The sequence below is a fragment of the Centroberyx affinis genome, unplaced genomic scaffold (assembly GCF_046629955.1).
Source record: "Centroberyx affinis isolate AG114_WGS23_722 - 3 ecotype Tasmania unplaced genomic scaffold, CSIRO-AGI_Caff_v1 ptg003582l_1, whole genome shotgun sequence".
Taxonomy (NCBI): Eukaryota; Metazoa; Chordata; class Actinopteri; order Beryciformes; family Berycidae; genus Centroberyx; species Centroberyx affinis.
Window position 1 is genome coordinate 120789 of NW_027281508.1, and position 24212 is coordinate 145000.

A 24212-nucleotide genomic window follows, 5' to 3' on the forward strand; every position below is an offset into this window, starting at 1 on the left:
GGCATCAGGTGGAAAATTCAATCTCCGTCCAGCTTTAACGCTGCAGGCCAAAGCAATCGCTCCAGGTAACTGGAGGGATTATAATATGACATGCATTCGGTTAGTTTTCCGGGGTCGATTGATTCTCACTGACACACTGGAAACAATCAGACCGACCTGCAAAACTACAAACCCCGCCCACCTGCCACTACCGGCAGACTGAAGCAAACGACCCATATCGGTATTTTCCCGATTTCGTTTTTCTTGGTGGGATGGAAAGGCCTCGGAACTCTCTAGTAAAACCTGAACTAAGGAAACCGTTTTACATGGGGCAGCAGGGTTACCCACACTGAAAACCCCTCTCCAAATAAATGTAAATTTTGTCTAATTTCCAGTCGACCTGCGTTCAGTCTAATCGCGTTCCACCTTGGCTGCTAAATGAAACTGACCAATCGTCAAAAATTAACTGTACAAAGTGGGTTTCCGGTCCTATGGGGAAACACTGACGCAGTAACTGACACAATTTCAACTAGTAATCAGCCCAGGTCTGCTACTGACAACATGGCTCATCGGCACAACGTCCCCTGAACGACAAACGAACGATTAACACCGACCACATAAGCAATCCTTCTTCTACAAAAAAAAAAAAAAAAAAGAAACAAAACAAAAACATAAATACATAGCGCTTCAAAACAAAAAAAGTCTAAAAGATAATAGAAACTCTTACAAAATAAAAACAAAGTTTCAAAACTATTTGCTTCTGAGAATCTCAAACTAGTGTATATAAAACTTTTAAAATCACATATACAACAGCTTAAAAAGGGGGAAAACACCCCAACCTGAAAGAAGGCAATAAAATATTTTGACAGTTAAATTAATACAAAAAAAGGGAACAAGTTGATCTACTGACAAAAAACAAAAAAAAACACTGGAGAACAATGAGGAGAGGATGAGTTAGTATTAGCATTGGTAGTATCAAAACAGCTTTCTCCAGATGTGAAGAGAGCCCACTTTCATTCCAAGCATTTACAGTAAATCACATTAAAATGAAACGTTACTGGTGGGGGAAAACAATAAAAATAAAAAAGGAAAACAATTTGGCATTTAAATATTTGGTAGATAGTTTTTTTTGTTGCCAGGAGGTGGCTAAGTACCAAGTTTAACGTTTAATGTTTTTTTCCCCCCCCGTTGGCTATATACAAATCCTTGGTAGACCAGTCTGTGTGCTGCGCCTACAACTGTCAAATACACTTTATTTATTTAGCTGAGAAAGGTGAGCATCAAACCTATTCATACTGGCTTGATCGTAGATCCCATAATGAGTGAATATAAAACTAAAACAGTCGGTGTAGCTTATTGGAAAAGCATCGAACCCGTGGTTTTAAAACAAAATGTACCGTCCGTTTGCTTGAAAAGCACAGAACCCAAAAACTACCGGTTTCTCCGATTACAGAGCGAAGATCCTTTCCACCGGACAAAGGACCATTTAGGTGAACTCAGAACCAGTTGATGGATAAGCAAAGAACCAATGAGCTCAGTGTGTATCTCAATGGTCAGGCATGGAACAAAACCTCGCAAGGTAGATAAAGGTCAAGCTGACATGAATCTTAATCTGAAAGAGGGTCAACAGCTAAATATCCATCATGTTGTTGACTCTTTGCTCCCTTCACACATGATTGAGCAGTTTGTGTGTGTGTGTGTGTGTGTGTGTGTGTGTCTGTGGAATGTGGGTGCGTCACCCTGTAGGGGCATGTTGGTTTGAGTCCAGTCCAATTCACCATAATAATAAAAAACAGACCCTGGAGGCACAGCAATAATTATTATTATACTGGTGACACATCTTCCAGGCTGCTGAAGTACTGAGGACAATGCTTTGCTATCCAAGTGTGTGTGTGTGTGTGTGTGTGTGTGTGTGTGTGAGTGAGTATGTAACCTGGGTCTTATAGTAGTTTGCAAATACTTTCTCTGGCATAGTTTAGCTTACTTATCTGATGCTAGGTGCCACAGTGATGGGATTTCCCCCACATAGGGAAAACCAAAACATGGCAGAAAGTTTAGACAATCACAGGAAAGTTATTTGAAAATCAACTTAATGCACTCTTCTGCGATTGAAAATGTACCTGAATTATCTATTGTGGTAAACTCTGCTCATCCAGTGCAGGCACAACGAGACAAACGCCAAGAAATATTTGCAAATACTGCTTGACCCAGGTCTGACGTGAGTGTGTGATATGAGATGTGATGCCTTTTCTCTCACAGTGATTTAACGGATGACCGAGCGTACCTCAATAAAGAATAAAACTACACAACGTTAACGGTGATATATTTTCAGATCAATATGGAAGTTCATTTCAACAACATGTGAACTCAATGCTTTCCCATCATAAAGGAATCTTTAATAAAAAAAAAAAAAAATGAAATCTCGCTGCATAACAAGGATTTCTTTTAAAACAATAAACAGAAGAGAAAAAAAATGTTTAACTTAAAAAGTCATTCGCTACAGTAATGTGAGAAGCTGTAGCACCAGAGCAGAGTCCAAAAAATGAGGTTCAGAGAAAAACAAGGAGGAGGAGGGAGGGAGGGGAGAAACAGGAGAGGGAAAATAAATAACTGGACTGTCAATGTGTACCATAATGAGAAAACGTCATTGCACAGTGTTAGTGTTACAAAATGGAGGATGGGGGGAAAAAAGGGAGGGGAGGGAGAAGAGGGAAAGGGAGAGTTACAGTTCTCCAAGTCCTCAATTGTAAAGTTCTGTTGTTTTTTTTCTTTTAAAAACACGGGGACAAGAAATAAAAATAGCAGAAACAAAAAAAATAAATCAAACGGTTATCTTGTTGTGGAAATGGTCCACTCCTGTTGCTCCTTTTCCTTGTTTGACAGAACCAAAAGACAGGGGCAAAACGGACAGTCCAACAAAAGCGTCTGATTGGTTAAAAGAGCACCGATGAAATTAGTTGAGTTATCAGGGAGGAGGAGTCAGTCAATCGATTGTGTTGTTGGGGCTTCTCTCCCGATTTGTCGCCACCGAGTATAACTCCATCGACCCGACTGTATGGCCAGACGAAAAGAGAGGAGTAAGAGGAGGAGGAAGAGGAGGAGGTGGAGGAGGTGTGGTGGTGATGAGGCACAGTGGGGCCGGGTGGAGGCCCTGATCGGGTTTTTTTTTTTTAAGGGATTTTTTTTTTTAGGGATGATAGCTGGGGACGGGGAGGGGGGGGGGGTCATGGTCTACGCGTAGATCTCCGTGGTGGGAGCCTTCTTGTAGATGGGCTTCTTCCCCAGGTCGTAGCTGCCCTCGTCCTTCTTCTTCATGCGGTAGATGAGCAGGAGGATGAGGAGCACGGCGAACATCAGGCCCACGGCTCCGCCCGCAATCAGAGCTGCAACAGACAGACAGACGAGAGAGGCGTCAGAGGATGAAGAAGAGGATGAGGACGCAGCCATCTCAGTAATTTGAGCCAAATCATAGTGATTACTAGCGGTTCAGATCTGAGGAAATTATTACTCTTAACTGTAATTATAACTGTTGCCTGTTCACTTTGGTTTTGAAGCCACACTGTAAATGCAGCACATCTCATTAAGGTTCTCGGCTGCCTAGATAGTGTGAAGGTGATATGATTTTCACATTTCCAGTCCATAATCAATAACCTATTGGAGTGAAGAGGAGCAGCAGCATGGGAAGTAGGGCTGGGCGATATGGACCAAAAATCATATCTCTGTATTTCTTAGGCTGAATGGCGATACACGATATATATCTCGGTATTTTCTACAAAGTGGGCTAAATGTTCAGCTCTAAGTAGGGCTGGGCGATATGGACAAAATCAAATATCACAATATTTTTGACCAAATACCTCGATATCGATATTGCATCAATATTGTAGGGATGACTACTGGTGCTTTCACAAAATATTTACACAATGAGATTGTTGATAAATAATCATCAGTAATGTGGATATAATGACTAAATGTGTAAAGGCAAATAATAGAACAGTTAGAACAGTCTGGTAAGTTCAGAAAATGACATCACTTTACTGTAATGCAGCCTTTAAAACCAGGAAAAGACAACACTTATGCCATATCACGATATTACGATATCCAAAATCTAAGACGATATCTAGTCTCATACCACGATATCGATATATAATGTCGATATATTGCCCAGCCCTAATGGGAAGTCTCTTTAAAGATGCTTTTCACCACCATTTAAAATAAAACAAGACAGTGTCCACATCATTTCGCACGCTCAAACACAGCAAACGGCGTCTGTTAGCGATTGCGTACTGACCTGCGAGGACCTCTGTCTTGTTGAAGATGCTTTCGTCGCTGGCGTGGGACATGAGCACGTTGGATGGGAGCTCCTCGCTGGGCTGCCCCTCGTTCTTCACCAGGGGGATCTCGTTGCTCTTCTGGACGATGTCCACCTCGTTGACAGTCGGCCGCACCGGGCGTTCCACCTCTGGGATCTTGTTGTCGTTCACGTCAGGCTGGGGGTGAAGGGGGAGGGAGGAGCGTTTTAATTTAGAACCGTTTGATTCAGTTCGGTCCTGTTGTAACGCGGGTTTCCACCAGTATCTCGCACACTCTGTATGCCTTTGTGAGTACACTAATGAAAGAAAACCAATACAAAATCAATAGAGATTTCTCACCTTGGCTGATGGCTTGGCCTGCTCTTTTCTGATTGACACAGTTGTTGCTGTGGAAAAGAAAGAGATTTTTAATTTACTTAATAAGTAAACACAACCATTTTAATGACAGAGAGGATGGAATGGGATGCACAAAATATATCTACCAACAAAAATTGTTTTATTTCAAATACTGATCAATTTGATGCGAAGTATTTGCGAAGACCAACCTCCGTCACCAGATCCAGAAAACTCGTCGTACTCCTCCTCGTCCTCGTCGTCGTACAGCGTGTCGGTGTCATCATCGTAGTTGAAGCCGAAGTCTGAGCCGTTCTGGGAGTCTCCTGATGACACGAGGTCGTCAGGGTGTGTCGACATGGCGACGGTCTGTGTGGTCCTCATGGGCATCCACGTCTCCGTCTCCCTCACCTGCTGGGACACCAGAGGCACAACTGGGGTTAGAGGGATACGCTATTCAGTCATTCACAACACAGAGGAGCTACTATGACTTTCCCCTGGTGATATTTAACAAGGGTGAGCGCCTACTGGGAACCTTGGTTGAATGTCAGACTGAAGGAGTCTGGGTAATAATAAGAATGTCATTAAGGCTACCAAGAACAGAAAAGCAGCGAGAGCAGGGAAACAGTAATCTCTCATTACAAATGAAAGAACTATATGGACATAAGTCCACGAAATCTTGGAGAGGAAAAACCCCAGAAAAATCACTATAAGCAGACTGGGAAATTACAATCAACCACCAAATGATGGTAAATTCTGTCTGTGGTCGGTGGAAGAAAAACGTCTCCTGCCCTGGATACACTACTCAGGCTAATGATCAGGAACGCAAAGAGCAGAAAAACAGTAATCTCCCATTCCAATTGCATGGGAGTTATATGGCCAGAGACAACCGGATATCCTGAAAAAACTGAACCTGGGTATTACAAGAACTAATAAACACATATCCATGTCTCTCTCTCTCTCGCTCTTTCTTTCTCTCCCCCCTCACCTGATGCCACACACAGAGACAAACACAGGGGTTTGACAGAGAAAAACCACTATTAGGTGGTGACAGCTGTTGCCACAACTACTTCTGCTACAGACACACACACACACACACACACACACACGATATCACAGGGTATGAAGGAAGGTTGGTGGGAGATATACAGACACATATAACTACTGTTGCTCTCATTCCAAGTCTGATACAAGCATTGGCTAAAGGCCTGCAATGTAAAAGTATATGTAAGAGATACATAGAGAACTATAACTAGTGCAGCACTCTCTCACCATTCAGAATAAGACGGTCAAAGCGACATGATCAGTGAATCTGTCTGCATTCCTACCTTGAGATTCCAGATAAATATGAACCAATGAGCGCAGAGTGACACAACTGAGCAACTCAGCCAACCAGACGAACTCTCACCTAGACGCTGTGACCCTCAGTCATGACAATATAAAGCAGGAAGTGACTCAGATAACTGCTACGCCTGGGTAAAAAGGCAAGCGTGTGTCTTTGACCTTGTCAAGTCAGCTGCAGTTAATTTCGAGCCTAATCGCTGAATAAAATAAACGCTATGATATTTTTTCTGTGGTGGCTTGAGCATGGCACCAACACTGCCAGAAGTCAGGGACCATCAATGTTAAAATCCACACACTGTAGGACACTTTGAATAAAAAAGTCAACACTTCTCAGCCTAGGCATGTGCCACATTGTCCTCCCTAGCCAGAACTTTAATCAAGCTTAATGCAAATAGGCTAGTAGGGAGATAGTAGCCAAATCACCCCCCCAACTGGCAGGTGGCCCAAATCCACAAACTCCTTTCGTGGCAAGAGCCCAACATGCGCTTAACGGAAAACAAAAGATGCTCCTTCGAAACCCCAATCTCACCTTGTCCACAGGCTAACAGGTCCTGACAAGATGGCAGACTAGACAGAAGATTGACCCAAAATGGTGTCCCTGAAGAAAACAAGCTTTTGTCACCCTGGCAACAAGCTTTCTGAGCTCCTTTTGGGGCAAAACAGTAGTAAGGCATTAATTCACATGCTGTAAAAAATGGGACTTGTACAAATGTGACATCGATGCCTACACTTTGGATTTCCCAAGCTTGCGTCCTAGAGCTAGAGTAGCCACTACTGTCGCTCTAATCACTATGAAGCTTAACATAATGAAGAGACATCAACCTCTCTTAATCACATTAGCACACGTAATTTCATTGACCATTTGCCCGGTAAGCAGCGTGAAAGGGATTAAGACGCAGGCTATTGAATGTGCCCACAAACACACACCTCCATCAATCTAATTATCATTACAGCACACACACACCCACACACTTAAATAGCATTAGGCCTACATTAAACAGAGGGATGGAGAGGTAAAACAAGGCAAGGGTATGCCAAGGGAGAGAAGCTTAACACCAGGTCCTGAATTTCCAGGCCCGAAAAACCCCAAGGTTTTCTACTTTTCTACTTACCAAGGCTTTGCTACCGTTTGCACCAAGTCTTTGGTTATTTGTTATCTTGGTGATGTAGAAATTGAACCTTTTTCTTTGCACTCACTGCAAGTCACTCCGCAAACGCGGTGAGTAACTTGATATTCTGATGAAGAAATTTGGGCAAAACACCATATTTGGTGGGAAATCCACACCATAGGAGCATCTATTGAAGTATGTGGAATTTACTTTTGACTGTATGATAAGAAACAGCCACGCTTTATGCATTATTGAAGCAAGGAAAGAAGAATCAAGATAGTAGAGAGAGAGAGAGAGATCAGTTCAACAAGACAAGCCTGTTTCAATCAAAACTTCCATTTATCAAGAAAAAAGCTCCCCAAAAAACACATTGGAAACATGCCTGGGCACCCCACCACATCCTCACACACACACACACACACACACACACACACACACACAGAGCTGTGTGACATCATGAGTTCCCCTCATAATTACTTCCATCTGACTCTTTTAAGGGGTCTTAATTTTAAGGGCAACTGGTGGCTAAGCCTGCCGTGTGTGTGTGTGTGTGTGTGTGTGTGTGTTCTGAAATGCTTGGTGTAGTAATAGTGTGTGTGTGTGTGTGTGTGTGTGTGTGAAGGTAATCCTCTCTGCCTCTCCCTTTAAAGTAGCCTATACGACTCGAGGGAGGGGAGGGAGGGAATGCCCCCATTGTTACCGCTCAGAGGCTTCAAACAGGGGCGGCCATTTTAATGTGACTCCTCTTTGCTACAAGGTGGGTCGCAGAGACTCCTGTGCCCCGTTTTTGATTTCCTTTCTACTCTCAGTCTCTCCCTCTTTCTTTCCTCAGGCACTCTATTCTTTTCCTCTGTTCTTTCTCTCTGCCTTCTTTCTTTTGGAATCTCTTTTTGACTCTTTTAGTTCTTAAAAGACTTTTCCTTTCATGACTGTCTCTTTCTGGCCCTGTGTGTGTGTGTGTGTGTGTGTGTGTGTGTCACTCAGCTTGTCCTCAGACTGACAAAGAAACACTGTTTCAGAAGTAAATCCAAAGTAGTCTTAAATCCTCCATTATGTCCTCATTTAAACCCCATACATGGATGCAGGGGAGCTGTGAGTTACTGAGCGAGTGTGTGTGTTGCTTGGTTGCTTCTGACGGTGTGTATGTGCCTTTGTGTGTGTGTGTGTGTGTGTGTGTGTGCGCGCGTGCCTAATCCTAAGCCGCAAAATGGTGACTACTGGCTCTTCATTTCCTCCCTGCCATTCAGATGAAGTCGACTCCTGCTGAGGCATGCTGGGACGGGCCCGCTGAGTCACATTATAGAAATCGCCCTCATTGAGACAATAATGTAGAATCATCTGAGTCAGGCTCATTCAATCGGGTACGGCAGTATGAGTCAAAATCATCCGACGCTCTGACCTATTGTGCAAGGATTAGTAAGGGAGTTTTCCTTTCAGGCAACAACACCATGTAAAATATAATTCCCCGAGGCATATCTTTGTCATTATGCTTTAATTAATGTACTGCCTTGTGGGTATAAAAACAAGCAGGTTTAAAGTGGGGCTACCCACACCTGCTGATACTTGGAAGTGGACAGAGGAGGGAAAAGGAGATACAGGGATTAGGCAACATCCACTGAGACTGTCCTGTAAGCGGAAGATAACAAGTTCAATCCCCACAAAAAGCCAAAGCGTCCATCCCTATCGAAGTGTCCTTAAGTGCCAATTAACTCCTGCCTGCTCCAGGGATGCTGTTCCTGACCTTTGACCCCTCTGGTGAGATGTGGACATGCCTTCACGTTCCAAAGAGACAAATTCCCAATTACACTACGTGCTACCAGGTGACTGAAGTGCTCGGAAAACAGCAACTCAGACCTGTCCCAACAGGCCGGGCTTTTCTCAGTAAGAAAGAGAAGTAGTAGGGGAAAAAAAAAAGATCAAAAGCGGAGTCTGAAGAAGTTTTGTTATGCTGAAGTAATGATGTCAGTCAGTGAATTTACTATCAGATCTGGGGGATATTCCATCCCTACTGTACGCTTCCAGGAGGCAAAACCAGGATGGGATGCAGGCCAAGGCCCGGCCTGCCTGCCTGCCTGCCTGGACGAAAACAATCTCACTCTGTTCCAAAAAGGATGTGTTCAGGATAACACACACACACACACACCCACAAACACACCAAAGGAGGAAAATGGGAGTCATTTCACACTCAGTTTGTACGCCTTAATAGCCTGAAGACCTATTAAAAATCCTGCACCTTAATAGCCTGAAGACCTATTAAAAATCGTGCAAAGACACATCCCTACCATCCCTTTCACACTTTTCAGGCTACATTAACTCACTCCCTTACTCCATAGTATGGGAGACAAAATCCGCATGTGTTTTGAAGCAACCACCTTTCTAAACCCACACAGGCCGGCCTACCTGGTTAGTGCCAAGAGAAAGGTGATAAGAGCCTGGACATTGTGCCTGGGTCTATGCAGCAGCTTCGTTATCAAGGCAACATGAAAATCAGGTCTCACTTGGTGGTTTTTAAACGCCTGAATGAGGAGCTGTCTGATTTGCTTAGCCGAGATCCATCAGGCTTGGCTCCATATCCTGCTGGTAATACTGGACTACCGTCTTTGGAGCACTCATTTAGTTCATTTTGACTTTGCACGAACCTATTATATGATTTAATTGTATTTTTTTGCATATGACTGTTGTTGTATGGTGTTTGTTTGCAAGTTACTTTTGATTTGATGAATTTCAGTGTCAATGGGATTAAATAAACAAGAATATTTTGGGGTGATTTGTGTTCTAAAGACAAAAAAAAAACAAGGCTGACCAGTTGGCCATCAGTCTTCAGAAAATCTCACCACAGTATTTCCTCTGTATTGCTTCAGCAGTGGTGCACCACAACAGCAAGAGCATTGCCAAAACTGCTAGAAAAATATATGAAAATAATCATAGAGTTTAGCCAGGATTCCTTCTAAAACAAAAGTGTAATCCTAATTCTACAACCACTAGGAATTGACTTTTGGGACCGATGTAGGACCAATCACTAAAATTATCCCAAAGCACAACGGCTGCATAAAATCACAGAGTAAACACTGTCCAGCCCTCACATCTAGGCTAATGTCGACACAACAAACACAGCCTTGATGGGCTGAGCGACACAAGTCTGGCTACGTGCATTCCAGCACAGCACAGTTCGGACCAGAGGGAAACCACAGAATGAAACAGTGACAAGGCATTGGCTAACACAACTTCTTGGAATAGTGATTTCAGAGGTTCGGACGCAAGGCGATCACCTTCTTCAGGGAAAAAAAAAAGGAATACAAATGTAGCAGGAGAATAAGAATAACCTCAGCTTCATCTCCATGTGACTGCACAGGACATTGGAGACATTGGAAACATAATGACAACCTCAAGAGATTCAGAGTAGAAACCGACTTTCCACATTTAGCCTACTTTGCAGGTGGGGGAAAACACGCTAGGAGGAACTGGCTATGTGATGAGACTTCCTCATCGAGTTGAGAGATGTGCAACACAAACCAAGAACACTTAACATCAAAGATTGAGTTTACCTACCATCCTTAAAAAGGTAAAAAGTACCGTAATTTGTTTTCATTTTGTGCTATCAATGTTTTTGTAACAGCAAGTGTCACTTTTATCAAACAATATCTTATTTTGGAACTTGGTTTACTCAGCCAGGTGCTTTTTCAGCCATTTTACAAGGCCACAGATGACACAATCAGACCACCATTTTGTCCTTCCACTAGTGAATCACAGCTTTATATTCTGCCTAATGTGCAGCAGCTGATAAGGGGCTGGACAAGATACAACCAAACCAGAGACTATCAGCCAACCAAATGGATTTCATGGAGAGAAGTGGAAAACAACATTTCTGTTTGTTGTCACGCAGCAAGACCGGCTAATAGGCTAATCTTCTACCATACCACATTACCACAAAACAACAGGAGACAAACTATAGCCTACGCCACAAAATAGGCATGTGAAATTCACTTATCAAGTATGCAAGACAGCAAGAGAGAATGTAAACAGAGGGCTCTTTTCCAAAATGCCATATAGAACCATTTTGGGGACAAATTATTACCTGGAGTTGTGTTAAACACAGAGAATCCAGTCAGTCACAGCATTAGCGTTTTGACAACCAAGCTCATTTGTTAAAATTTTTCACTATCCATCATTTGATGATGATCAGTGAAAATCTTTAAAATGGAGATAATCAGTTCAGATAATCCTTTATCTGGGATTATTCTCTTTGTTTAGGCTAATCATGACCCCTCAATTGCAGTATTAACAGAGTTAATTTCGCCTATAGTTTCGGAATCACGCTGCATTAAAGCAAAACACCCTTGAGGCTCCAGTATGGGGCAATCGACCATGTGATCTAGACATCATCAGATCTGACGAAACCAACAGGACTTGGTCAATAGTTTGACACCCAGGTGGTATGAATTAGACCGTTGTGTCTATAAAAAGAAGGAACTCTAATAAGAGACACATCTTTTGAGTTTAGACCAATTCTAGCATGAATAACAGGTTAGCCCCAGTGAGTCAGTGTTTGGTATGAATGGGAATACTGTACATAAAATAGAACTTGTTGCTTAAGAAGGAAACATTGCATTTCTTGCCTGTAGACCATTTCCTTTTTCTCCCTATGAAAGGAGCTGCTCACGTCACGAGCTATAATCTCTCTGCTAACTCAATCAAAAGAAACATTCATGACTAAGGCGACGTTTCCGACATGAGAGGACATTGTTGTCATAAGAGGCTGAACTGGGCGAGGGGGCACGACTAGGGCGGGAAATTAACACCATCCAACAGGCAAATGCTGGTACATTTTGACTGCGGTTGGTACATTTGTCTACTCTATCAGGCACGTGTGCAGGTACTCAACATTTGTTTTAGAATATCTTTTGTTTGGCTTGAACACGACGCTCTGGCTGAAATAATAAGGTTAGATTCCTGTCCCACCATGTATAGTACAAACACCTCAGTTCAGGCTCTGGTGAAGACACCGTCCTCTCCTTGTTTATCCTCCTTATCTTAGCACAGAGGTCCTAAACTTTCCAGTTCCCAGTTGTCCTGAATGCACTGAAAGGCAGTCTGTCAAGACACCCGCCACCCAGCCTTTGGGTCTGTCCCTTCCATTGACGCCAAACAATGCCAGTGGACGCCTCGAGAGCATATCAATGACCAAGGTAACCGGGGCTAAGCCTTCAGCAGCCCCCCTCCTTCATTAAACCAGGGAAACAATCCCTCCATCTGCCAACACAGAGAGAGGCATCTGTTCCATTCACACAGCGGCGTCGAGGAGGCACAAACTATGAAAAGACAGAAAAGAAATACCAGCATGCAGGAATGTGCTTCCTTATTCTTTGTGATGTCCGATGTCTCTTGACCTTTTCAATAAAAGACAATTATTGTTGTTTTCCAACCTTTTTCTCCTCTCATGTGATATTCAGATAGCTCTTTGGTCTGGGATTAGGGCCAAATGAAACTGGATTGCAAGGTTTGATTCACAAATATAACATATAAGTAATATAACAAATATAACAAATAAGTAAATAAACTCTTCCTTTCTTCCTGTTTTCTTCTTCTTCCTACCTCTCCCTTATCTTTCATCTCCCCTCCTTCCTTCTCTCTTTGCCTCTCTTCCCTCCTCACTCCCTCTCCTCCCTCTTCCTTCTCCTTACCCAGTTTCCCTCTCTCCATTTCCCATCCCGTCTTTCCTCTCTTCTTTTTCTCCCCTCTCTCTCCTCCTCCTCACGTCGGGTGATACGTGAGCCAGTAGGATTTGCACTGTGTATTGTGTCGCCTGATCTGCTCGTGAGATGCACTCCTGACCCCTGACGTAACTTCGCCAGGGGGAACACACACACACACACACACTTCGGTGAGACAAACAGGCAGATATCACAAGTCCAAGGTACCCAAAAGACCTCATACAGAGTTTTCAGTCATTACTTACAATACTAACAGTATACTAACAGCAGTGGCTCTCATATCTTATGCAAGGCACAGCTGCTCCTACATATTGTCCTACACATGGCAACTGACTGACTAGCTCCATTGTGGGCCTCATTTGCCCTTTGATAAACACCTAGAGCAGAGCTGCGTGGTGGGCCTCACTGGAACTCAAACACACGCACACACACAGAGACATAGACGCACACGAATACACACAAACGCACACCAACCTCTGCCTTTTGCTCTGACAATTGAGCTCTAGATTCCTTCCACCTACTCCCCATCTATCTATAGCCGTGTTTCCACCTACCAGCACCATGTGAGACGCTCTATGGCAACACCACTTACACTAAAGCCACAATCGCCTGGATCCTGGCAACACACAGATGGGAGATGGGCTTCAGATGGATATAACTGAATACTTAATTGGGAAGTAGGAGTCTAGACTTTGGGACCTAATTAGTGACCTATATGATGTCATCTAGGCTACTACACCGTGTTGAGTAAATCAGGAGTCTTTTGTCTTCATTGTAGGAGTAAATATTACTCAGCAAACATTTAACTTTGGTATGACTTCTTTTCTATTCAACCCTGTTCCTTTCCTTGCCATTTAAGATAAGGCAGAAACTGTACAAAGCGGCCAGCTGTGTGACAGACAGTGTTGATTCAGCCTCCGCTGATAAGCCTAATTGAGTTTCGATGACCACTTCCTGAGGGAATGTCCCAGGTCTTATCGTAATGACGTTATTGGTTACTTCCTCCCGCCGATGAAGCCACCCGGCATGTCAATTGGACGATTCCCCCGTTATTACCGAATCCATGACTGATGGACAAATAAGCCAAAGGCCCGTAGCGAGTCGAGTCTCTTATGGAAGCCTTGCCTCTGTAATGTCTCCCTAGCCTCTTCTCTTCCAGCTCTTTGATGTCACTCCCTCGGGCGAGCATATCGCTGCCTTGGATCAAAGACATTACAGACCAATAGACTAGATGTAAGCTACTGAGGGGGTTATTAACGGCGATAGGATCGGCACAAGGCTTTAAAAGGCAGGAAATAATGGGAGAAAAGCAGGGAAACAGGAAATCTACAACTAAAATGAATCAATTTTGTGTTTAATAAAATCCTGAAAAGAAGCTGGAACGTGAATCATGCCAGTAAACGCCAGTAAACCGGACTATTTATAGGCTACTTTTCAGTTCTTTAGACACATGAGAATACCCATTCATTACTAGCGGAAGATTATTAGACTCAATAACTCCTATTCATTTCTAACAGGAGATTAGGCCTACTGTTTGATTGCGCCCCTTCATTCTGCAGGGCCAGGGGTCAGTTCCATTTCAAGTTCATAATACATAAGTAGTGTGGCCTTCACTTAGGCCTAATTTAAACATAAAAAGGGCCTTTGTCAGTTATTTAGAATTTCTTGAATCCATTTCCTGAATTAAGAAAGTCACCAGACACAGGATAGGTCACGTTAATTTAAAATTTAAGCCCAACCCGCGTTCACTTTCAACTAAAGTCAATTAACACATCTTCGATGTTTAACCGGGCCTACAGCTCATCCTTCTCTCATCCCGGTGGTTAATCTTTAACTCCTCCCGACCAAAAACAAAGTGTGAGCTGGGAATCCACCTGAATATCTGCGTAGGCTGTCTCATATTCTGAATAACTAGCATCAGAGACAAAAATTCAAAAGGCATCCTGTTTGGCATAAACTTCTGTTACTGATCAACCTGCTGAACCAAAGAACATGTACTTTGACTCAAGTTTAGGTGAATACCTTTGACTTTAAACTTATTTTTGAGCCCATGTAACCTCGAACTTCCTTCAACAACATTTTTCAGACGTCAGTAACTAGGTGTGCACTGGAATATTTTGTCTGAGCAAGTCTACCTAGTAAGATTCACGTTTGTTAACCGCTTACTGATTTCCATCCAAACCAGCGAACCAAATCTAATTGTATTTTACTCTTTTGTCACATGATTAGTCATATCAACTTTTGTATATTTAGTCTCTGCTCAGACTGTAAAATTACAACAATTGGTAACTTTGTAATGCATAAAAAGAGACTGGTAGCAATGCTGCGCAGTTAATATCTGTGATAGATTGTATGCAGCTATTTTGTTATGGTTGGGGGACTGAGGAATGTGTCTCTCTCTGTGTGGGTTGGTTAAGTAGCTAAGACCTTGGCTACACAGTCAGCCACCACATTCCTCCATTCTCTACAATGGAGCCAAGCATGTACACACACACACAACCACACACACACACACACACTAGAAAGAACTCGGGCCAAGCCACCACATACTACTGTTACGGTTCTTCCAGGTTCATTGTTCATGTTATGACTTCAGGCTATGCTAACTGCTGTACTGTCCTGTGGTGAAGACTTTCTCAAACTGTGGGTCAGGACCCCAAGTGGGCCGCAAGGCTACTTCTCGCGGATCCACACTTGTACTAGCATGAAAATATAAAATTCCCAATCTTTACTGATGGACAATACTAACAGCACTGCTATGGTGGAAAAAAACACAACAGCAATTTCAGTGTTTTTTCCTTTTTCCTTACTTACACTCACTTAATTGAAAGTGAGTGAGTGACTCTTGGGCTGGTGAAAACCGTTTAAAAAAAACACTGTATAATATATTAATACATTGACGTCAATGAGTGATTAAAACATCATTTCCTTTATTCCCAAAAAATGGAGTGTTTCCAGATTTGTGGTTTTCATCCTCAAGAGCAACAGTCTACAGTGTTTTTGGCCCATTCACAACATGTGGCCCAACATGTGGCTCTGCTCTGAAGCTCCACTAATTCATTACTAAGGGAAACACTGGTACGCACAATAAGGACCGAGACTACCGCAAGTTAATCATAGCTGAATTATGTGGATTTAAAAAGGGACATGGCAGCGTCTATTGTTGACAATAGACTTAGTGACTGTGGTGCCCACATGGGCTGACTGAGTAAGCCATCGGTGGTCTAATGTAGGAATAGAGGTAGACCTCACACACTGTCATACACACACCAACACATACACACAAAAGCTCAGAGACACACACTGTAACACACGCACAAGGGCACACATACACACACATTAACACTGTGACACACGCACGCGTACACACCCCACATCAAAGAGGTACTGTATTAGTGAGGAGCATTTGTCAGGCAGGATGGCTGAATAAGGGGAAACCCTCATACCACCCAACAGCACTCTCTGATCTTTGGTGGTTGTGTGTGTGTGTGTGTGTGTGTGTGTGTGTGTGTGTGTGTGTGGCCTAGATGAAGTCTGACAGGAATGGAGTCGATTTAGTTTCAATTCAGGAATAAACATATTCCCATAAAACACTGAAAACCATCAGACTCTTATTGTTCCTTCAGAACAACAACAAAACAATAGGAGAGATTAATACTATTGTCACTGAAAAGTTGCCATAAACACCATAATGAAAACAGGCCTAATTGAGAATAAATGTTCTGTCACTAGTAAATGAATAGCTACTTCAGTTCAGCCTCCACCCTGAATTGATTGAAATGACCCGTCTCATTGATCTGAACTGAGTGAGATGAACCTGTCCATGAGGTCAAGTCAGAGACTAATGGCTTCTAGGTGGCCGTCACCACAGACAATAAAGCTGAGCTCACTGACCACTGGCCATGCTGATAAACTGCTGAGATACACAACTCCAGCTGTACAAAAAGATAAAAGCAAAATGTTGATGGAGAAAGATGAAAAGCCCATGTATCTAAAGTTATGCAACAACCTACTGATTAATAACAGGAAGCGGTGTAGAATTATCCAATCACGCGGTAAAGCAAACTTCACAACAACCAAACCATCGTGTCACCGAGATTTCAAGCTCAAATTAATTTATGGCCTTCCAAGTTATAAAATACCTCTGAGCTGTTTGGTGCCAGCATTTGGTTAAATAATTCTCCGAGACTGATTTTTGCTCTGGTATTTAGTTCATGTCTGTAAATGATCTGTTGTCATGGGTTTTCTGCACTCAAAAGATGGTGGTAAATGATAGTTCAGTGTTTCTTAAAACTTCTTAAAAGTGTAACTTGTGGCATATAACCTCATGCTACTTTAAACACGTGAACCTTAATATTCAAAGCAGGGATAAGCCATTTTGACTATTTTCACATATCTATTTATATTCTATATTTTTCAATTCAGCCACATCTGCTCTCCTTGGGAAAAAAAAAGAAGTCAGTGCATCAGCGCTGATAGTTCCTAACAGCCTGGCTTCAGGCCTGGAATAACCATCTGTCGGAGTATGACAGAGTGGCCCGGGACAGAAGAGGCAGGGGCTACGGGGCCGACATCAAACGGACTCCCTTCAGGCTAAATGATACATTTCCCAATGGAAACACAACCGGGCTCAGATTCCATGTTCGGCCCTGGCCCCTCTATATTTTCACTATCCCACCACAAAGCCACAAAAAGCTTTCCTTCCCAGAATGGGGGGGAGGAGGCAGGGAAGAAAACTGGCTGAGCTAGCCTGCATGTTCCTGGGGCTGCGTTTCCCAGGCTGTCGCTGTAAATGAGAATGTGTTATTAGTCAACTTATGAGGGTTAAAAACACACATTCAGGATATACCTGCACCCAGGTCCTAGGAGGTGTGGGATGTATGAAACTGAATGTGTTTTCATGGGGCAGAAAGGATGCAAAAATGTTGGATGAAAGTGATATAACTACATAGGTTTTGAGGGTTTACTTCTGCACCACATATATTCATATAGGCCCGTCAACTGCCAGAATATGTAGCGGTTGAAAGGGGAGGAGGGAGGGGAGGAATCAAGTTCTCGACTCCTCTCCATCACAGGCAGGAAGGACAAAAACCTCCTCTCCCTCTGCCAACATTCCACGGTCCAAAGGGATTTTATAGACCAGCGGACAGCAATGCAGGAACCATTATTACATCCTAGTGATACTATTTATCATGCTCCCTCTCTCTCCCTCCTTCCCTCCCTCTCCACGTTCTTTCACCGCACAGGCATTCAATTCACCCCATCATGCAAAAAAAAAAAAAAAGAGAGAGAGAGAAAAAACTTCCTTTACATAAAACTGGCTCATTCTCGTGCAAATGATTGGGGGCTAAATTCAAAACCAGTAACAGTCCAACAAGATATAACAAATGGCTCCAAAGGCAGCAAGCTGAGGTTTGGTGGTGCAACATGGATTAACTCTGGGGCAAAGAGGATTTTTTTTTTTGCCCTGATTAACTACCAAAGTTGCCATCACAGACACATTCTGGAAATTGAGGTGCTCATCTTGGAAAAATTGGCATTGTGGTTTTCATTGCAGCTTGCCAACGGTTTGATGGACAAACTGAAGGTAAATCTTGTCACACGCCTGTTCCTAATTGTGTCACAAATAACGATATAACAAAGTTGGTTGGAGTTTAATTCACTTTTAACCCAATCAATTCAAACTTAAGTGAAACTGATTAACTGGTTCATGATAAAGCATTCAAAAACAATTAAATTTACATTTTGGATAAAATCCCCTTTCTGAACTGAAAGTGACTCAACTGTGCTCGGTCTTTCCAGAGCGCCTTTTATTTCACCCGCCAAAAACAAACAACAACTTTCCTATCTTTCACCTTCACCCCGCACTTTGTCACGAAGGATATCTTGACACACAGGAACTTGCATTCCCATGTGCAGCCATACATGGTCAGAAAACGCTGAGGTCAATGGAAAAAGGACTAAAGACAAGGATTTGTTTGGCCCAGTCTATCTATGACAAACTGATATGGTCGTGTAAAAGGGCCTCGCTGGCCGCGGCTCAGCACCAATCTGCTCTCCCATACACAGCCATTGCTAAAACTGATGAAAATAACAAGTCAAATCAAATTTATTTAGACAGCATTACAGGGCAACACGGCCAAATAAAGCATCAACTAGCCCACAGGAAATTATAAGCCTCTTGCCACGCCCGCAGCCCATCAGTTAGGCCAATTGACAACAAAGCCAATCCAATCACAATACATTCCAATCATGCCTGCGGCTCCCAAAAAGGCCTTTTACATCTCGGAGCGTTTTCTATTGTCGGGCAGCAGAACATTGTATCGATTAGCTGGGAACTTCAATCCCACATTCCAATAACGACCTCAGTGGGAAGAGAGAAGAAAAGACTTGAGAGGGAGGGAGGTGGAGGGAAGGATTGTCATAGTTCGGGGCTAAGTAGCCATCAAAGGAAAGTGAAGCTAAAAAAAAAAAAAAGGGTGACCAAAGAGAAAAGGGGGAGAAAAGCTGCCAAGCCCCTACCTAGGAATGACAATTGATCAGAGAAAGAGAGAGAGAGTGGGACAGAGGGGTAGAGGCAGAGCGATAGACTGAAAACTAGAAAGATAGAAAGAGTCAGACAAGAGAAGCAAAAGCCCAAAGAGAGTGAAATCTAGAGTATATTTTAAAAAGGGACGGTCAACCCAGTTAAAAAAAGTTCTTCTTTAGCATCACTCTTGAGTTCTATGTTCATCATCCACCAAGATTTGAGCGTTCCTAACATTTAATAGCTGTTATCAAAATGGAGCTTTTGGGTCTTGCATTTTCTGTAGTGATACAGTTCAGAGAGCTGCTGGGCGTTCCCTCTGCCCTTTGGTCGAGCGAGCTTCACTCTACACTGGAGAGAGAGAGAGAGAGAGAGCATGCTGCGGCTGCTTAGCGGCCAAACTTGATGAATTTCAAACCTTTTACACAAAAGCTCAGTCTAGTTTTAACTAAAACATTTGGCAGCAAAAAATAGCCTAATTTTTTATCAGCCTAGATTAGCCGTTGCGGTTAAAAACACACGTTGCTACGAATCTCGGCCGAGCGAGGTTCACTGTAGACTGGAGAGAGAGCGGCCTGTTGAGGTCGAGTTCTGATTGGATTTCCCCACTCTGACGTGTGAAAGATGTTTTAAACCCACAGCAAAGAGAGAAATCAACTGATTGGCTTAACAACTTCAGATTCTCACAGTTTCGTGTTGTTTTTTTTTACACCAACAATGACAGAAAAAAAAAACATTTTAATGAGGAATTGCATATTTTGGTTGGAGCGCATTTCGGTGGGAAAGCAGTAGGTGAGCGCTGTCCTAAACGGATCTGACGCTAGGCCAGCCCGCAGTCGTCCGGCATGGGGAAAGTAGTGTCCCTTATGAAAAGGCCCCGGGGCCCTATTGAGACCCCTCCAAGTGTGCAAAATCCCCAAGAGGGCCGGTCAAGGTCACCAAAGGTCACATTCCACAGGGGGAGAATGCCAAAAAAAGAAGAAGAAGAAGAAGAAGAAGGGAGCAGGAGGGAGGGAGAAGATGAGCCAGAGTGAGCAAGCAGAAGCTACATGGCTTTGAGGAATGTAACAGATTGTGAAGGCGAGCTGGATGCACCCACCATGTGTGTGGATGTGTGTGTGTGTGTGTGTGTGTGTGTGTGTGTGTGTGTGTGTTTCCTTGGATAGCGACCCGCTTTATAACACTAAACAAGCTGGTGGAAAGAAGAAGCCTGAAGGCAACTGAAGTTCAGACCTTTAATCCAGAAGGCTTAGTGTGTTTGTGTCTGGTTCCATCATGGGAAATTTCAATGTGTCACACTACGTCACACTGAAGCGCACAAGTCACTCCTCCCTCGTCTAAAACTACAAGTGGGGATACAGTCGGGAAAACAGCAAAAACACAGGGCATGTGTTATTTCAATGTTTACGTCTTGTCTGATCTTTTTAATTATTTATTATAGCCTGTATGCTTGTGTGCCTAAAAAGACCTAAAATCTTGAAGAAAAGCTTAACAGAAACAACAACAACATAGTGCTTTACTCTGCCTGACAAGACTGTGACAGATCGAAGGAACTGGTTTCCAAACAGCCAGAGGGCAAACTCACACACTAGGAGGTTTTAAAAAAGACCTGCCCCAAGTACAAGAATATCTACTTATCTTAAATCAGTATTTGCTGCCTCAACACAAATCTTCCAGATTTACAAGCTTCAAGAGAGCAGCTGAAGAAAGCCAGTGTTAAACCTGGGCTAAATCTATTTCATAAAACATATGTTAGAGTTGTGTGTCCTGACATCCTGATGTAAAAAACACACCTCTACTTATTGTCTTATTGTACTAATACTGTATGTCGTACAATGCCAACCAAATGTACCCAAACCTGGAGGTAGTTCAGACTGACTGGTGAAGTCAGCGTTAGGCCCACAGCCATTCACCCTTTCTAGCAGATTAACACTCAAGACACCATCTGTACTGAGTGAACAGGCTCCCACCCCCCAGGGGCAGGGTGTGTGTGTGTGTGAGTGTGAGTGTGTGTGTGTGTGTGTGTGTGTCTCACTGTGTGGGTGGCATCTAGACAGCCCCTATTACCATTCCAGCCACCGCACCCACCTCCCCCCCCCCCCCTCACACACACACACACAGGTTACGTGCAACAATCACATGGCTGAAGAGAGGTGTCAATGTCGCACCGGGCTTCAGATACAACAATATTTATCTGTGCATCATATAACACTGGAGATGTAACAACAACAATGCATGTGAGCAGATGCAAGATAATGTGGAGATAAAAGAACTATTAGGGAGTGTTAAACTTGTTAAACAAATGGAGGGTTTTGTGTCTTAAAAAGCAGAAATTTCTGACTGCAAATCAGGAATTATCACATTCAATAAAGAAAGCTAAGAGTTGGCAAGCTAAGAGACTTCAAAATGTTTCAGATATTTTGCAAAATAATGCATTTCAAATGTTGGCCCCTTTCTGTTCAGTTGCTCCTCAATACACAAATTCTTTTGGCACTAAGTCAGCCTTTTTTGCTTCTCATTAAGAGAGCAGATACTCTATCTCAGAGGTTCCCAAAGCGGGGTTCGGGGGCCACCATGGGTTCTGGAGGGGGCTTCCAGGGGATCCCCAGCAAAATGAGGAATAGCAGTTTCATTTGACGTTAGAGAAAAGAGGATGTTAAGGGAAAGACTTGAAGTTTCACTGTTAACTATCCCCCCACCTACAGTATAAACAAATCGTAGCCTACAACAGTCTTCTAAAATGAGGAGGGGGGTGCTTCTTACAAAATCTTATCAAATGAAGGTCTGCAGTGTATCTATCGGCTGTGGGGGGTTGACATTAAAATGTATGGGCACCTTTGCTCTATCTGCTGATCAAAAAGACTCATTCATCTAAAAAGAGCAGCCCAAGTGCCCCAGTGATAGGCCCATCAGAGGCAGGCAGGGTGACTGACTGACGAGCCAGCTACCCCCATCTGGGCCCCATACTGGATAATAGCAGCAGACTAGATGCCTCTCTGTGTCCCTTTCCCCCCCCCAACACCAACACACACTCACTGGACTCCAGCCTAAAAACTAGCACTGAAGCTAGCTGGCTAACAACAATAGGGCTCAGTGATTATCTAACTAGCCAACTCTGTAAACTGTCCAACTTGTTCGAAATTTAACAGCATGCGAAACAGTTTTAAAAGCAAGTTGTGAGGAACCTGCTTAAACGTATGGCTAACCTAGCCAGCAAGGTACTAACACATAACGCTATATATCGTTACCAACCGGACCAACTGTAAATTCGTTGGTTAAAATGTTGTCAAAGTTGAAGGTAAAACTTAAAAAGGTGAGAAATGTTTGGTAAACAACTTACCGACTCTGAATAAACGGAGGCGAATAAAAACAACACGAGGCACACTTTGAGCATGGTTGTCCTTAAAGTAAAAAGTCTTGAAATGTAAAAAAAAAATCTAAAATACGTTGAAAGTTCAGTTTATTGCGTTGAGAACGTCAGGTAAGGCTGTTAGTAGGTGCGGGAGTCTTCTTTCCAACAGTTCCAGAAAATCAAAAGTTCACGCTGTCCACCTTATCACCTTGAATTTCCCTTGCGTAAACGCTGTATATCCTTTCTCTCCGGTTACTGATCAACTATACTGCGACTCCACAGTTTGATCTGCTCTATATTTTGGACGTGGCTAACTCTCTCCCCACCCCCGTCGTGACCGGCGACCAATGAGCAAAGCTACGCTCTCCCTCCCTACTCCCCTTCTCCATAACTTACGGTAAACCCCGTCGTCGCATTCAACAGGTTGGCCCCTCCCCCCCGACCACAGTACGTCAAGTTAGCCAGAGTTAGCAGAGGATATAATCGGACATTAAGTAATATACCTTCAAAATAAAAGCACAAAATCGATTACTTGTTGGAAAACACCGGAAGTTGAGCGCTGTTGGCTTCAAAATAAAAGCGTTAAATAAAACAAAGCGTTCTCTGTTAAAAGAACATGTACTGGGGGTGTGCAGTACAACAAAAGTCGTTCAAGTGAATCAAAGAAAACATTTATAATGTGTGACGCTGTGTTTTGTATAATAGGTGGCCCAGAAGTAAGCCTATAAAACAGCAGCCTTACCAATCAATCAGGGTAAAATGTTGTTCAAAACATTGTTAATTTTATGTGACAAACTTTATTTGAGACCATTTGATAAAGATCATGGTAAGACTAAATATCGAATATTCTTGAAGAGCCTAAATAGCCTGAGGCAGGACAGCATTTCAATTGATCATTCTGTTAATGTTTGTCTTCGTCTTTACAGCTGATTCATAACTAGATAACAGGCTAATAATGGGTGGGTTTATGACATGATAATTGCAACGATAGTATAATGTTGTGTGATAAGGCTGTGTTATCTTATGCCAAGATAACAGCCTGTTGGTTGAAGGTGTCTCCTCTTGAGCAAAAAACAAAAAAAACTCTAGTGATCCTATGATAATACAGTACAGTTAAGGTCACTATAAAGTCACTATTGAGAGTCACAGACATACTTTAAGTCCCTATAGGAATATAGTAGGCTAATGAATTTTCCTTTCATCACATTGTCCATTTCGTCTCAGTAAAACTTAGATTTTTTTTTTATTTAGATTTTTTTTTTTTTTTTTCCAACCAAAAACAACTATTATAAGCCTATAAAGTTTAGAAGGATTCTATACAAATGGCACATGATTGCTATAGTGACCCCATAGGAGACAAAAAAAAATAGATTAAAATACTATAAACTCACTATTGAGTACCACAGACACAGTAAGTCCCTATAGGAACATTATAGAAGATATAAAAACACAACAAGTAGCCTACGATAAGGAAACTGTAAAGTCCCTGTAGTAATGTTATGTCAGAGTCACTTGTGTTCGTTTTGTTTTCATGATGACTGTTACGGT

General features: G+C 42.8%; 1 protein-coding gene across 2 annotated transcripts; it reads right to left on the reverse strand.

Annotated features, from left to right (window-relative positions):
* Positions 1 to 237: 237 nt before the first annotated feature.
* On the reverse strand, positions 238 to 22973 carry sdc4 (syndecan 4). Of its 2 annotated transcripts, none has more exons than XM_071540207.1 (5): positions 22653 to 22973; positions 4835 to 5036; positions 4629 to 4675; positions 4268 to 4466; positions 238 to 3362 (listed from the first exon to the last, which is right to left on the reverse strand). In XM_071540207.1, exons 1-5 carry the CDS (start codon positions 22704 to 22706, stop codon positions 3211 to 3213), a joined length of 654 nt encoding a protein of 217 aa, XP_071396308.1. In that variant the 5' UTR covers positions 22707 to 22973; the 3' UTR covers positions 238 to 3210. The 2 variants fall into 2 exon arrangements, with proteins under 2 accessions (XP_071396308.1, XP_071396309.1); XM_071540208.1 differs by having other exon boundaries at positions 4835 to 5033; positions 22653 to 22971.
* Positions 22974 to 24212: the final 1239 nt, after the last annotated feature.